Source organism: Anthonomus grandis, chromosome 10, assembly GCF_022605725.1.
Source record: "Anthonomus grandis grandis chromosome 10, icAntGran1.3, whole genome shotgun sequence".
Classification (NCBI taxonomy): domain Eukaryota; kingdom Metazoa; phylum Arthropoda; class Insecta; order Coleoptera; family Curculionidae; genus Anthonomus; species Anthonomus grandis.
Window position 1 is genome coordinate 29,232,444 of NC_065555.1, and position 18,009 is coordinate 29,250,452.

The 18,009-nt window shown below is 32.2% G+C and overlaps 1 protein-coding gene across 2 annotated transcripts in view; it reads right to left on the reverse strand.

Annotated features, from left to right (window-relative positions):
* The window catches only part of LOC126740856 (intermembrane lipid transfer protein Vps13D), a 261,585-nt gene that overhangs the window by 155,057 nt on the left and 88,519 nt on the right, over positions 1-18,009 (reverse strand). For both annotated transcript variants that reach the window (XM_050447025.1, XM_050447023.1), the window contains exons 23-24: positions 8,425-8,681; positions 2,647-2,840 (exon numbers count right to left, since the gene is read on the reverse strand). In XM_050447025.1, the coding sequence (XP_050302982.1) occupies positions 2,647-2,840; positions 8,425-8,681 (451 nt within the window). The remainder of the gene's footprint in view (positions 1-2,646; positions 2,841-8,424; positions 8,682-18,009) is intronic.

Below are 18,009 nucleotides of genomic sequence, written 5' to 3' on the forward strand. Positions count from 1 at the left end.
AAGTAAATGGGAGTAAAAAAGTGCCGTAACGCGCCTTTACTTAACGCAAATAAAGTCGCGGTGTCGCCTATGCGTGTTACGGGCAACCAGCTGTGATTTTAAATGTTAAATTTTTCTTTATCTAGTTATGCATGAATAAATGACGTTTTTATACATAAACTTCGATGATGGTAATAGCTGTTACCTTAAGAAGTAAGTTGTTGGTGTTAAATACCATTAAAATTTTTTTTTCTTTTTTGAGCTATTGAGTATGATTAATATCAATTGGCAATTAGTTCAGAAATACCTACCTAATTTTACTTTGAAAACAACAGGGTTTGTGTGTGCAAAAAACGAGTTTTATTTAATTTTATGAAACTAAGCTTAAATAAACGGTTCAAATGTATTTTATCTTAATTACACTAACTACAAAAATTGTTAAAAATGACCACCTTCACTAAGTAGGCATGCTTCCGCTCGTCTACGCATGGAATTATGCACAAGTTCAAATATTCTTGGAACATTTCGTATAGTTTCGAGGCAACTATTCGGTTTCTTAAATCTTCTAGAGTACTTACGGGAGTTTTATAAAGTAGAGTTTTAAGGTGCCCCCATAAAAAGAAATCTAAGTTATTGAGATCGGGGGATCTTGCTGGCCATTATTGTGGTCCTCCGCGACCGATCCATCGATTCGGATAAACGGTATATTTTTAGATTTCGGAGAATTAAACTAAAATGCACAGGGGCACCATCGTGCATGTGACTTAACAGAAGTGTCACATCTTCAAGAAGCCCAGGCGGTTCTTCTTCGAGAAACTGTAAATATAACCGACCATCAAGGCGCTCTGGTAAAAGAAATGAGCCCATTAGGTAATCACCAATAAGTCCTGCCCAAACACTAACCGAAAATTGGTGTTGAAAATAGGTTTCCGTTATGGCATAGGGGTTTTCTTCTGCCTGATTGTTGTGAAAGTGTTGAATAGCGTTCCGAGAAAAAATTGCTTCATCTGTGAACAAAATCTGTGACAACTGCGGATTTAGTATAATAAAAAGTCAACCAAAATGCGAAACAATTTGATGACAGATATACCGAATTCTAACGATCTTCCTCGTACTCAGGGTGTTTTTCGGGTGCTTGTAGCACCGCGTTCTCAATTTCAGGGGTTCTGACAATTCGAGGTCTACCTTCCGGAGTACCTTTCTTGAAACAACCAGTTTCCCTAAGTCGACGATTAATATTTGAAAAGATATCTGGTAGGACACCTTTCCCGATTTATTTATCTGGCTTCTGTTGCGTTAACATCGGCGAGGCCATATACGAAATGCATTGCTGTTCAGAAAAATAGCGTGGAAACGAAATAACTTCAATAAATAGTTAAAAATCAAATAAATGACGCGCAGTTATGGTTTTTAACAAATTGACATTTAAAATCACAGTTCGTTGCCCATAGCAGCGAGCAATAAGAAACATGCATAGGCGACTCCGCGACTTTATTTTCCTTAAATAAAGACGCGTTACGGCACTTTTTTACTCCCATTTACTTTTTAAACGCGTAAAAGACGTAAGTATTTCTTAAATTATTTAATTTTTTTAACTTTTCATACTTTTTGTAAATAAGTAAAATTGTTTTTATTTTTTTAAACGAAAACCATGCGTCAGACGAAAATAAACCAAGAGATCAAATTTGCTGAAAAGTGATTGAGGATTTAAAAAATAATTTTTATTTTAAGAAAAAGCAGTGGCGTAGTATTTTTTTCACCAAAGATATTCAATGGAAGACCTGTAAGGACCTGATGCAAAGAATACATGTACCAAATTTCATAAAAATGTCTATAATATTATTTAAAATATTATAAAAGATTTTTTTTTTTAAACATCTTGTGTCTCAAAAGTTAAGACGTTTAGGACATATGTTTATAGAAACTTTTTTTCTTAAAATGGGTCCAGGAATCACCCCCTTAAATATTAGCACGTCTTTAAGGAACACTACGCATGTATTTAGACGTTTTTACACAGCTTTGGTATTTACATATTTTTAATCCAGCCAATATCAGATCAATTTTATTACGTAGTTTTTTAGTTTATATATTCTGTAGATCTTTCTCTTAAATGATTAGTTAGATAATGTTAAATCTTAGTGTACCATAAGACAAATTATTATAACTGTTTTAGTTTTCAAATTACGTTTATATTTACGTTTTTTAATTTAGAATTGTCGATTTTTTTCATTTTATAATCTACCACTGACAACTTTAACCTTTCGTGAATTTTGTTCATTCATTTTAATCATTACCTTATAAAAACCTTTTGAATAAACACTATGATATTATTATTATTATTATCTACAGTTTTTAAAGTTATAAACAATTTTTTTTTAAATATAAATATTGCTGTATACTATGTCCCCTTTTGATTTTGATTGATAACCCGCAATTAAAAGTTATTTTTAACTATACAACTGAAACGAAAAATTTCACTTTTTAGGGTGTAGTAGGTATCTTTTCAAATGGTTTTGGGTCAGATATTTTCATTTCAGTTTACCTTTGCAATGATATTTTATTTGAATTTACCAATACACAAAAACCCCATCTTCAATCGATTGGATGGCACAAATTACTAAGAATTATTAAATCGTTTTTTTTTAATTATAAATAAATGTTATTTACCTCTATGTCGTAGTGCTCTGTTCTAAACTCATCATATCCAAATGAATAACCATTATTAAGGTGTGTATCCTGAGTACTATTGTAACTGTTGGATATCCGAATTTTGCCTAAATGTGCGACAAATACTTCTGAACTGGCACTGGATCTGGGTAGTACTAAAACGGGACTGTCTAGTTCTATGTCCAAGTTCACATCTGCAACATACAATTTCTAAATCTATTAACACAACATGCAACCGCTCAAAAAAACTACATATTCATACCATAAATACCGGTAAATAATGAAGTAATTATGTAAGATGAAGTAATGATAATGTAATATCAGAGTAAAAAAAAGTGATGGTAAATCTGTCTAAATCAAAGCCGAGATCCGCAATACTATTAATAACACAGGTTTACAGCAAAGTTAATGTTTTTTGAATCAACATCTATTCTTAACTAATTTTGACCTCCTAAATCCGAAACTGTAACCTTAGTGTTGTCGTATCACATCCTTATTTTTCATAAACTGATATCTTAATAAAATTCCTTATTTTATAAGAAAATAGTATTTATAAAATTCTGCAAAAATTTTTTAGCATAAATATGACAAAAACCAATATTTAAAAAACATTTAATTAAAAATCGTGGCAACATTGTAATATTTGTTAATTGGCGTAAAACCATGAGTCCGTTCTTGCAGCCGTAAGTGAACTTAACAAAAACCGTAAAATCCAGTCATTGCTTAACAGTTCGAGTGAGTGGTTTTTTTTGAGCCATGAAAAAGAAACGCTGTGTTAATAAAACAGACTATTTTTGTTGGTTTTGTGGTTACAAAACAGAGACAGAATATAACCTCATTTGTGCGTAATGCGTAGTATGCCTACTTTGGAGTGAAATTAGCAGATCAAGACAAATCTTGGGCACCACACATTATATGTAGGGTTTGTGAAGAAGCTTTAAGGAATTGGACAAAAGGTACAAAAAAGTCATTGAGGTTCGGGGTTCCTATGGTGTGGCGTGAGCCAAAAAACCATACTGATGATTGCTACTTTTGTTCCTTCAATTTAAAAGGGTTTATTGGCAAGAATAAAAAGCATATTTTATACCCCAATCTAAATTCCGCTATTACGCCTATTCCTCATGGTCCTGTTTTCTTTGAATACCTGTTTCACCTAAGGAAATTGAAAATGTGTTATCATCTGATTCGGAGCAGTCTGTAGTTGATTCCACTGACGTCGACTTCACTTCTGAAACCGAAAGAAGGCCAGGACGCGGATTCCGTGTACTGTTGAATTCCATAGCGACATGTCGCCTATAAAATTTTGTATTCCGTGCATCGTTTGCTACACGACTTTCGCCTGTTCTCGGTCGCTACGAAGACGACACCTCTTGACGTGTTGATTTCATCTTTTCTATATGACTTTCTTTGTTTTTTTTTATATTTTGACGTTGGACGGTTTTGTAAAAATTGTTAATTGTTTTTTTTTTTTTTTGTTGATGGTACTTATATGGGTACTGTATGGGTATTTAGAAAAATACCCATACAAGGTAAAACTAATAATTTTTAAATTGTAGGTATTTGGTAGCACCTTTTTGAGCTTCTTAAATTTGTCTTGATATTGTTACGAGCTTCATTTTTGTTAGGTTTGTGTTGTTTTTATTTGCATTACATTTATTTTGGTTATTGTATTTTGATTTTAGGTTCTAAAGGTGTTCTAGTTAAGTTTTACGTTGTTATTTCTGTTTGTTTTTGTCATTTGTTAGGTTAGGAGGGCCCCAATAGCCCCAAATTTAGCTTAGTTAGGTTATATTTTTGTCTGAAACTATAATGTTTTGTTGTGTTGCTTACCTTAATTCTTTCTAATTAGTTTCATAGCGTGTTTCTTTGTTATACAAATACCCATTTATATTTTAGATATTTCCTGTCAATATAAATAATATTGGTAACCAAATTTGGGTGCCTTTCACATATTTGCAAAAAAGTTTCCCAGTGCTGGGAAGTCACCCTCATTATTTTGTGGTACCTATTTTATTTGGCCGAGTAAATATCGAATTAGTAAATTGCGAGTAAATATTTTTGAAAGTAAATATCGAAAAAAACAAACCAACATAGATCACATAACCTACAAACTATTGACCAATACAAACACAATTAAAAAAATATCCCTAGATATTTAGTAACAAAGAAAAAATACCTAGAATTTGCTCAAACATTTTCAGAATGAATAGTATCCAAAATGCGACATGTTGATAAATCCCGACTTTTACCGAACCGGTAACGATGGGTACACGGAATACATATTTGGCGACATGTTGACTTTAGAAGTGGAATTCAACACTATAATTCGACATGTTGAAAGCAACAGAACACGGAATCCGCATACAGAACTATTTAATCAAATGAAATTAAATGATTTAGTAAAAAACCTTAATCTTCCCAAAGATGCCTCAGAACTTCTAGCATTCAGACTTTATGACAAGAATTTGCTGGCTCCAGGAACATCAACCAGTTTCTAAAGAAATCGAGAAAAAGATCTAAGCCCATATTTTGTTTAAGAAGGATCCTTAGTATATTGTAACAATATAGCTGAAGAAGTTATAAAGCTAGGAGCTACCTCTTACGAAAAGGAAGAATGGCGACTTTTTATTGACTCCAGTAAAAGAACTCTAAAAGGTGTTTTGTTACACAATGGTAATACGCTAGCCTCTGTTCCTGTTGTTCATTCTGTTCACTTGAAGGAAAATTACGAACATTTGAAACTTCTCTCGGAAAAAATAAAATACCGAGATGTAGAGACTTGAAAGTCTTCTGTATACTTCTTGGGCAGCAGTCAGGATATACTAAACATCCGTGCTTCATTTGTGAATGGGACAACCGAGCACGAGATAAACACTGGTGTCAAAAGGAGTGGCCTACAAGGGAAAACCTTACGTCGGGAAGCAAAAATATAAAGTACAATACCCTCTTTTATTGCCCCCTCTGCATATAAAATTGGGTTTGATGAAAGTTTGTCAAATCTCTCGACTAAAACGAAAACTGTTTCAAGTAAATTTGCGCAAAATTTCCCAAGTTGTCTGATGCCAAATTAAAGGAGGGAGTTTTGTAGGTTCGATATTAAGGCTTTATTAGAGACCAAGACTTTCAAAATTGATGAAATCTTTGATTGATGAAATGATGAAATCTTACGCCTTCCGAACAAACATTCTTTTGGCCCTGATGGTATCCCATCTGTTTTTCTTAAAAACTTTGTGTGCACTCTGAGTAAGCCTCTGCATCACCTTTTCAATCTTTGCTTGACATCAGGCAAATTTCCTGATTATTGGAAGGTAAGCTTTTTAACGCCAATTCATAAAAATGGGGATAGAACTGATATTTGTAACTATAGAGGTGTGTGTATTCAGTCTGTAGTTCCTAAACTGTTTGACAGGTTGTTTTCTGTGCGATTTTCGTGGCACTGTAGGCGATTGCTTAGTGATTATCAGCATGGTTTTTGTCAGGGTAGATCTACGGTGACTAACCTGTTGACTTACCAGTATGATTTGATTGGTGCTTTTGAGAGGTCTGTACAGGTCGATAGTGTGTACACAGACTTCTCAAAGGCCTTTGATAGGGTTGGTCATGAACATCTGGTTCGGAAGTTTGGGGCGAGTTTTGTCACAGTTTTTTGACTGGTCGCACACAGTTGGTCAGGATAAGTAATTATATTTCTAATGGTATTGAAGTATCTTCAGGCGTGCCTCAAGGTTCGCATATTGAACCGGTCTTTTTTAACTTGTTCATAAGAGATTTGAGTGATGTAATTGTTCATTCAAAACATCTTGCTTTTGCTGATGATTTTAAACTGTATAAAGCCATTGAGTCATATCTTGATGCTGAGCTACTTCAATTGGATTTAAATAGTGTTGCTGAGTGGTGTAATAGCAATAGTCTGGAACTGAATGTAAAGAAGTGTGTATGTATTTCGTTAGGTCGTTCTAATAAAATTATTAATTATCAATACACAATCAACAATAACGAACTCAAGTCAGTTGATACAGTTAAAGATTTAGGTGTTCTTTTTGATACCAAGCTAACTTTTTTGCCGCACATTTTGGATATTATTAACAGGAGTATGCGTAGTCTTGGTTTTATCACTAGAAATAGTGTACATCTTTCACCTTATTGTTTCAAATTACTTTATTACTCTTTGGTACGTTCCTTGCTTGAGTATGCGTCTGTAATTTGGTCCCCTTATTATGATTCTCATATTGAACACCTTGAGACTGTACAAAGAAAATTCTTAAGATCCCTTGCTTATAGAGCTGAAGTTAATATTTTTCGTAATTATTACATCGACTATAATGCTATCAGTTTCCAATTTAATATCCCTAACCTTGAAGTCAGACGGCATTATTCTGATGCTTTAACGTTTTATAAGATCTTAAATGGTTTATATCATTGTCCTACCATCTTGGAAGCAATTCCTTTTAACACCTGTCAAAGAAGGATCAACTCTTCTATGTTTCGTTTACCCTTTCATTCGGCCAACTATGGGTTTTTTTCTCCACTGTCCTAGTCAGTGGAGAAAAAAGAGTTTGCGTTTCTTTAATGAAAATAGTTTGGATCCATTTTCCGGCGGCTTACGGTCATTCAAATCAAAAATAAATAATCTTACACTTTAACCTACGTTCCTTGGATAGTGCTAAGTTTTTAGCCCTGTTGATGACTGTTTTTTCAGAGGTTTTATCTTGGTATATATATATTTTTTTTGTAATTCTAGTATTGTATTTATATTGCTATATTGTTTAGTATTTTGTATTATCTATTTTGTTTTTGTAAACTGGCTCTGCCGTATATTGAAATAAATAAATAAATAAATAAATAAAATTCTATGACGCCTGTCGAAAAGGAAGGTGCTCATTTACAGAAGTTATTGACGAGTTCTTGGGAAATAACAAGGATGATCAGTCAGGAAAATGTTAGGCTGCAACATGAGTTTGATGGTACACTTTCTATTCGCATATCTAAAGCACTTTCCGGGAAATCTTGGGGCAGTTAGCGAGGAACAACGAGAACGTTTCCACCAAGATATTAAAGAGATGGAAAGGCGTTACCAGGGTAGATGGAGTGTATCGATGATAGCAGACTACTGCTGGATGCTACAACGTGATACTTAATCCGCATAAAATTAGTGGAAATTCTACAAAACGCAGTTTTCTAACAAAAAGGCGAAGATTTTATTAAGTTAAGCATTAATTGCGTTATATGTTAAGCATAACTGATATTCTTCTTAAATTAATAAATGTATTTGTATTTATGGTATATACTTGTATTATTTATTTTTTGTGATTTGCTTAAACATCTCATGTGATGCATAAAAATGGAATGGAATGATGCATTGAAATCACCGTATCAAATTTATATAAAATCACTTATCAAATTAAAAACATCTTTCAAAAAGTTTTATTTTGTAGACCTGTGCAATCAGCCGTCTAGATTCTGTTTAAGTTCGCACAATCCTGAACGTATGACGTTTTTTCGATTGACAATCGTATCAAAAAAACAATAGTGAAAGCGTACTCCCAAGATTCAAGTACATAAATGCTGAGTTACTTATTATATTGGGTATTACGTCACTTATAGCAAAAATCAATTTAGAAAATTTCTAAATTAAAACTTAATTTTTAAATTAAAATAGATTTTTGCTATAAGTGACAGAATACCCAATATAATAAGTAACTCATTAAAAATTCGTCACAAAAATACAGATTTTACTTACATAAATGCTGTATTCTACAATAATTTAAGCTCACTCACCTATAGTAAATGCGTCGTCCTCTTCGGGGCTATACGGGGTTTGTGAAATCGTTTCCCTGGCAGAAGTGTACCCGCTGGCTTCACAGCTGCTACTTTTACGTCTGCGACGTCCCGGCGATGCGCTTTCGGAGATAGAGAGGGCGCTGCCGTAAATAGAGCTTGACAGACGTTTATTCATATTCAACGACTGGGCTAAAGCTTCTGCTCGCGCATGCACCAGTCCCAAGGCCATGTCGGTGGCAGCTGTACGAATCGATCTGGGTTAACAAGAAAGTTTAATTTTTATTTCATTCACTTTAATATATTAAACATCCATTTAACATAACAATATAAAACACCTCTTCTATGGCTATCGAATCTGTAAATAGCAAAAGAATTTGGACAAAGATTTCTACGTTGCCAAGAGCTCAATTGCAAATGAGGAACTATTTTAATTTAAAATTCAATAGTCTCTTATGGTTGGAATCTTTGACATCCGAATTACAAAACAGTTTTACCACTAAATTAGATTATCAAAAAATCAAATTATCAAAAATTTTTTCATCGCCAATTAGCAGATGTCTAAGAATGAAATTATACACTTCTCTTAATGGGATAATCTTTCTTTTTGTTCGGGTAGTTTTATTTCGAAGATTTTCATTTGCTCTCGTATGACAACTGTGGACTTTATTATTTTTCTTAAGTTCAACATTATTTTTAATAGTGTTATTTTTTATTTTGTATACTGGGTGATTGACGACCGATGGTACGTTAGCCACCAAAATATTTTTAGGACTGCAGCGTTGCCACTTATACAGAAAAATGGCAATGCCTTTGATTTTTTAAATGGAACACTAACTATTTTATTCATAGTTTTTTAGTCATACCTATCTCTAGCAGTTTTCGAGAAGAAAAATAATTTTGTATGTTTTTTGTTAAAAAAACCTAAGGGGCTAACTAATTGTTTACTTCTCAGCTATTTAAGTTCCTAAAATGCTCAAATTTTAAACATTACTTTAACAGATCATCTTGATCAATTTCCTATAGCCTGATTTAATCAGCATTCTAGAGGGTCGTCGAAAATTAGAATTAATATCTTTTATTTACTAAAATGGCGCAAAGTACATTTTTTTTTAAATGGAACCTTCAATATATTTTTTTCTAATAGACACTTAAAATACCTTTAATTTAATATAATACATTCCTATACCTAAGTAGCCGCGTTTTCGAAATAAATATTTGAATACACAAGTGCATAAAGGATCTATGTAACATTTTTTTTTAAATTCGAGTTTTTACGTTAAATAGGGTTGATTTAACCTCAAAATTTAAATTAAAGGATAATCTGACCTAAAAATGTTTTAGCAACAAATATACTAGGGCATAAAGGATCTATGTGATCAATGTGGTACATAGATCTTTTATGCCTGATGCAAAATGTTTTGTGTTGACATTTCATGTTACATAGATCCCTGAAGTTAGGTTATGTTTTTGTTCATACCATCCTTTTTCATTTCCATTTCACATATTTTTCTTCCTGCTGTGCGTATTGCTGTTGTGAATATAGTGAAATAGGTTGTAAACATGTCGGCAAGAAGTAGACGTCTAGTTAACTTAGGTCAAAAACAGTTTGGAGGTATGTTAAATCCATATAATTTATCTTTGTTGGAAAAATATGTGTTTTATTCACAATTTGAGGTTACAATCTTACCGGTGGCCTTAAAAATGCCTAAAGGAATGTATTTATTGTTTAAATTATTTTAGAACAATCCGATAAGAATATACAAGGCTTATTAAATGTTCCAAATTTTCATTTGCAAGAACAAGAAAATAAAGAACATGAGATGATTATTGCAGATTGTTTTTTTTAAATACTTACCTTAACACAAAAATATCTAACTTGGGCGGTCGGCTTATTAGAAGCGAGTCCATTGTGGTTCGGAACCCACGTAAAACTGTGGGTCCATGAGGAAAAAAAAATAGTTACTCCATTAAAAATAAAAACGTTAATTTATTACGTTAAAATAAAAAAAACAAAACTAAAACATCAGAGCCTAGGTATGAGTGTTATTTTATATGATACCTATATCTGAAGTGATAATAAACTTAAAAAGCTTTATATTTGTAGAGGTCGAAGAAGTTTTACCAACACAAGATAAAACTCCACCTAGTATCAGGAACATCGAATATGAGAAACGTACACAGATTATATCTCCACCAGAAGTACAAGATATATTATTTAACGGTAAATATCTAATTTAAAATGCAATTTAGGTCATAGCATAAATTCTAAATAGCTAAAAAATTTTAGATTCTCTCTCCGGAGATGAAGCATTTTCTACAGAAGATACTTCGGACGACTATAATCCCGACAGTATCGAATCAAGTGAAAGTTTTAAAGATAAGGATGAAAATGAAAGTCACCCTAAAACCTTACTATATGTTACAGCAGAAGATTCTGACTATCAAGAAAGGCAAGACAGTATTTTGGAGTCTAGGGTAAACAAAGCCAAGAGGAAGATATTTGATTTGCCAGAAAAAAAATCAAGAATCAGAAAGCGTCGTCCTGAAACATGGAAAAAACATAGGACTGCTTCGGCAAGACAGAGACGAGATTTACATTTCATTAAAAAGTAAAAAAGAAATGCCAAGCAAAAGTCCCGAATTAGGATCTTTATGTAAAAAGCAAAATTGTAGAAAAAATTGTGAAAATCAATTTGACAAGGACCATCGGATAGAAATATTTAAAAAATTTTACTCATTAGATCAAAATGCGAAAAACTCGCTTCTTTTTAAATCTGTTTCGATTGCGCCTGTTAATCGGAATGCCAAAAAAAAACATTACAAAAAGAAAATCATATACATTTAGGTACACAATAACCTGCAACAAGCATACCAAAATCGTTTGTAAAACTGCCTTTGTCTCCCTTTATCAGATTTCATATAAAAAAGTACAACTTATTCAAAATCAGCTGAAATCAAGGACTACAGCACCATCACCAGATAAAAGGGGTCGTCATCTTTTTAGACCAAATAAAATAGAAGAAGATGTGGTTGATGCTGTAAAAAAACGCATTCTCTCTTTTTCTGCAGAACAATCTCACTATTCACGAAACAAAAATGCCAATAAGATGTATTTGTCTCTAATATTAAATATAACGAAAATGCATAAGCTGTATCAAGAATATGTTCAAGAAACTAATATGCATAAACGGTTTTTGGTTTCAAATAGTTTTTATACACACGTTTTTCCAACGGAATTTGATTTTTCCTTTGGACAACCCAGGAGTGATACATGCAGTACCTGAGATGCCAATTTAGGAAATGAAATCCATACAGAAAATTTTAAATTTGCTTTTGAGCAGCAAAGATTCGATAGAAAGAGGGCCCTTGAGAATAATGAACTCTGCTATTTGACTATGGATTTACAGCAAACTATGCCTTTACCACGACTTACCACTTCCAAATCATTTTATTTAAGACAGATGTAGTTCTATAACTTTGGAATCCACACAATAACATCTGACGGTGATAAGGCCTATTTTTTTAATTGGACCGAAGATATAGCAACAAAGGGCAGCCTTGAAGTTGGCAGTAGCTTGCACACATTTGTTCAACTTTTAACAAATAGAAACAAGGACATAAAGCATCTTCTCATCTGGTCCGATTCTTGTGCTGGGCAGAACAAAAATTTTAACCTAATATGCCTATATCAATATCTAATTTTAAAAGGATATGTCAAAGTTATAGACCATAAATTTCCAGAGGTGGGACACTCTTTCTTGGATTCGGATAGAGATTTTGGAATTATTGAAAAAAAATTACGAAAAATTGAGAGAATATTCTCTGCAGACCAATACAGAGATGTTATAAAAGAAGCAAGTACGAAAAACTCTGTTATTAACATGACCGATCATTTTAAAAATATTCCTGAGATAGAAAATAAATTGAACTTGTTTATCAGAAAAAAAAATGTTGTGGAGACAAAATAAATTTTAGAGATGATATTAAATTGATACGCGTGGAATGCTATGGCGAATATTATTACAAAACCTCATTGGACTCAAACGCACCTTTCCTAAAAGTCGATATAATTAAAAATGCCAGGACAAATTCAGTAAATGAATATAAATTGGAAATAATATCAAACAACAAAAATACCTTATCGGAAGAAAAAATAAAGAACCTAAAACAACAACTTTGCTTTATAGAAGAAACTTATCAACATTTCTATTCTCGTTTATGGGAAAATGAAGATAATGACGACAATAATGAAAGCGCAGAAGTCGAGCAGATAAGAAAAATTAAGAAAAGAAGAACTAATTAGGATTTCTTAGCATTTATAAGCATATTCTTGTAAATGATACAAATAAAATATTTGATTTGAATTTATTTGTCCAAGTTTTGTTATACCTTGTACCCTTTATGCATTTTGTATATTTTTTTTAACTTACCTAGGGAATGAAGGATTCATGTACTTTTATAACTTCATAGTTTCCTTTGATAATGTAATATGCATTATTTGTTAAGACTAGTACACATTGTAGCCTTAGGGTCTAAAACCTTAAAAATTTTATATTTATAAGTTCATTAATTAAAAAGTTCTGATTAAAAAACTTTAAATTTAGTTTGCGCAAAAAGTTGTTTTTGTTACATAAATCCTTTATGCACTTGCGTCTTCATTTATTTTCGTGAAATTTGATAATTTTAAACATTTTTAATTTGTAAATTACTTAGTTAGCTATGAAAATGTCACAATGGTGTAATAAATGACAGTGACATATCTAAAAATATATAGGATGTTCCAGTTAAAAAATTAAAAAATGTTGCCATTTTTCTATACAGGGTGTTCCACCGCCAGGCGAGACATAGGAAATCCCATGAAATTTTTAATAGGGTCAAATATTGAGTCTCCAAATTATTTTAGAGAAAAAATGTATTAGAGCACTAGAGTCTGCAACCAACAAGATAACTTTTAATTTTATAGGTTTGCTCGTTTAGAAGTTATTGGCGAAAATCTTGGTGAAAATGTTGTCTTTTTGTCGCCCCGTACTTACAGGTATCGCTCAAGGTGAGAAAGTTAGGTAAAAGTAAACTGTCAAGTAAAGTTGTCATAATAAAATTGTAGTTTTTTAATCCAAAAGACTTAAGACCAATTAGTTTATTATCTGTGATTAGTAAAATTTTGGAAAGGGTTATTTACAATCAATTGTTTGCGCATGTAAATAAGAATGGGTTATTGCCTAGCAATCAGTCTGGATTTCGCCCAGAACATGGAACAGCCACAATATTACTTCATGTCGCGGATCTTATAATCAAGGGTCTGGATAGCGGAATGGCTACTATTTTAATATTTGAGTGCGTAGACCACGATTTACTAAACTTAAGTTTTTTGAATTGGGAGATCGTTCTCTTTCATTCTTTGAAAACTATCTAAGTAATAGAAAGCAATTTGTTAGAATTCCCACGGGTGAATCAGAATATGCAGAAGTTATGTCTGGAATGCCACAGGACTCCATTCGTTTTAAGCAGCATTTGTTTTAAGCAGAATTGTTGAATTTTCTCAAACTCAAAGTTATGCCGATGATATACAGCTTATTTATACTTTTGATACATTGGCATAATATAATGAAATTGAAGCAAATGTAGACTCGGATCTTAGAAAAATCACCGTATACAGCGAGAAACACAACTTATTTTTAAATGCAGGGAATACTAAAGTTTTACTTTTTTCCTCTATGCAACATTCTGGGTTTTTAAAAGAATACCTTAACTTTGAAATGAATGGCAAAATGTTGAAGTTCACTGAGGCTTCCAGAGATTTGGGTGTTTGTTTGGATTCTCAATTAAGATTTTTCCCAACATATATCTAACTTATGCAGGGCCTGCTACTTATCGCTAAAGGTACTGTATGCGAACAAACATATTTTAAATTTTAAAGTTCGGAAAAAGCTTTGCGAGTCTTATGTTTTTTCCAAAATATACTATTACCTAATTTTATATTATCCATGTTCCATTTTTGTAGACAGACAGCGATTGTAAATAATTCAAAATAATTGCGGTAGATTTATTTACAACTTAAAAAGATTCGACCATATTTCTCGTAAAATTAATCAGCTTCAGTGGCTTAATATTTCTTTTTCGTATCAGAACTTTTTGATGATATTTGCATTTAAAACATCTGATCCGCAGTATTTATGATCCAAATTATTGTTTTGACAAGATGTTCATATAGTACCCATTAGATCTAATACTCTTTTTATGTCGAATCATCACAAGGCAATTTTTTAATGTTGTTTTACATATAATACAGGGTGTCCATCTATAACCTAACACATTTCAACTGCTTATAAGTCGAGAACGGAAAATGACAACAATGTGCGGTTTTCACAGAATTCATAAATATTTTTAAAGTTTTTTTTGACAGTATTGCCAAGTTTCGAAAGTTACCTAAAATAGGAGGAAAAAAATTGATGATTTTCAAAGGCCGATTTCTCAAAAATTTTAAATGTAACACCCTGTACTTTTTAATTTCACATGAAAGCCTGTTAAATCCCCTTCCGAAAATGTATAAATTGTCTTAAATTCATTATTTTTTTTTACAGAGCCAATTTTAGTAAATAACACCTTTTTGAAAATTTTCGTAGAATACATATTCGGTGATTGATGAACATTTTCTGGTAATTGCCTATGTATCGCTTTAGCATGATCGTAATTAAATAATTTGCGCTATTGCCATGTCTATAAAAAGTATTTATTCTATGTAATAAATTACAACTATTTACAACAATTTTAACAACAAACAGTTGAATAAATTAATTTTAATTTATAACTAATAAATTAGCTGCTGAATCTGACTCCCATTTTGCTCGGAACACAAATGTAGACGAAGAAATAAGTAGCCGAAGGCGTTTTGTAGCATTCGCGGTGTAATTTGGTTGAAAACGTTTACTATGTTGTTGCGCAGTTCATCCAAATTTCTTGGAGTTGGATTGTAACAACGGTCTTTTACATATCCCCATATACAAAAATCTGGAATGGTTAGATCGGGAGAGTAAAGGGCCCACTCTATTGGACCTGCTCGCCCTATCCATCTGTTTCCAAAAGTAATATCTAAGGAATCCCTTGCGACCCTGGAGAAGTGTGGTGGTGAACCGTCTTGCTGGAAGTAGACCGTGTCTAAAATTCCATCCTGCTGAAGTTGAGGATAAAAAAATGTTTCCAACATATCGGTGTAATTGTTTCCATTCACTGTTGCTTCTTGAAAAACAAATGACCCATAAATTTTAGATTTCGATACTGCACACCAAACGTTCAGCTTAGGAGAATCTCTTTCGAATTCGTTATACACTCGAGGATTTTCATCTCCCCGAATTCGGCAGTTATGCCTATTTACTCGACCACTGATGTGAAATGTTGCCTCATCAGACATTATTAAATTGGTATCCGGCTTATTTCTAAAAAGATCTAGTAGTGTTTCGCACATTAAATATCTTTTTTCAAAGGCGCAATTTTCTATTTTTTGGAAACTTTGAATTTTGTAGGGTTTAAACTTAATTATTTTTAGAATTTTAAGTACTTTACTTTTTGACATATTTGTTGTTTGAGCTATCTTCCTAATAGATATTTGGTTATTGTTTAAGGACAACACTTCTTTTACCAGCAAAATATCATCCAACAGATTATCTTGTGCATTTAGGTCTGTTCTAACTTCTCTTTTAACTGTACCCTCCTGGGAAAATTGGCGTACCCAATGAAGTATAGAATTGCGTGAAGGTGGAGTCCTTTCAAAAATCAGCCTAAATCTTCTTCTCGTCTGCGTAACTGATTTGCATTCACTAAATAATAACACGCAACGTGCCCTTTCCCGGGTGGTAAACATATTTAAACCTTTCAAAATCTCGCAAAAATACATATAGAAATCAAATTATTGGGACTGCCCAACGAATGACGTTAAAAAGATTTGACAGTAGTTGAAGCCCACAAAACAAATTGTGCAACTCACAATCTCCTTGATAAGCTACAATTGTTATTGTTGTCACTTGATACCGAGAATGTTATTTAATAGGTATTTATTGTAGGAAAATTTTCAAAAAGGTGTCATTTACTAAAATTGGCTCTGTAAAAAAAAATAATGAATTTAAGACAATTTATACATTTTCGGAAAGGGGATTTAACAGGCTTTCACGCGAAATTAAAAAGTACAGGGTGTTACATTTAAAATTTTTGAGAAATCGGCCTTTGAAAATCATCATTTTTTTTCCTCCCATTTCAGGTAAATTTAGAAACTTGGCAACACTGTCAAAAAAAACTTTAAAAATATTGATGAAGTTCTGTGAAAACCGCACATTGTTGTCATTTTCCATTCTTGACTTATAAGCAGTTAAAATGTGTCAGGTTATAGATGGACACCCTGTATGGTATATCAAACATTTTAGTTTAAAAAATCTTTTTACATTCAGCAAAACGTTGTTGCGATATAGCTTGTAAATATGCTATTAGATTATATCGTATTTATTATTTGTTAATTTAAAAAATTAAAATATTATTAAATAAAATTTATTAATTAATCTAGTTAATTTAAGAAATTTTAATATAGTATTGTTTAATCTATAATTTTTTATATTATATGAAATTTTAGGGTTAATGTTGAGTAGCTGGCCTTAAAATCAGCAATACACTTCGCCCTTTGAGAAATATACTTTTACAAATTGTCTTTTTCTTAATAAAGACATTTATTGTTATTATTATCATATTATTATATTTCTTATTTCTTCAACTTTTTCTTATTATAACATATATATTTTCCTTTATCCAATACCCTCATAAGCAATACATAGTGATTTGTAATATTTACTTTAATGACAACTGGGATTATGTTAGTTAAATTGTCTTTCATGTTCACAAACGAAGACTTGAAATAAATAATGTGCTAAGTGCCAAAAAAATCAGTTTTCCATTTTATACTTGTAAAATGTTCTAGGTGCCAAAACAAACAACATATAAAAAGCGCTAAGTGCCATGACTATTAAATTGTACTTTAAAAAATCCCAACAGAGTGCGTCGTTGAAACGCCGAAACGCCGCCGGTAAAAAATGAGCTAAGTGCCAATAAATATAATCTTGTTTTCTGTGCTGCAGGCGGTAGTTTCTACGATGTTTTGGTGGTGTGTTTGTTATTTTTTTCCCGTTCTCGTTCTGTATAGTTTCACGATAATACAAGAATGAATACTAATACTGATACTACGACTAGACAGGGCAGTAAGCAAAAGCAACGACAGAAAAGAAGAAGTGCTGGAGAAGAATATTTTACAAGTAAAAATAATAAGAAAGTTCCTGCTAAGCAGCCTCCTGAAAACAAGCTTAGTCGAGCATTGTTTTTATTTTTTGACAGTGATTTTGCAATTTTATTTACTTTGTTTTAGATATTAGGCAAATGCAAGTTAAACTGTCAAAAGATATCGCATGAACAAAAATTGAAGCTTTTTTATGAATTTTACGGTCTGAATGACAACGTAAAGCAAAATACGTATGCAATGAGTCTTATACACGTATGTGCTATCAAAAGAAGAAGGCATGGAAACTATGAGCGCCCAGAAGCGAGTAG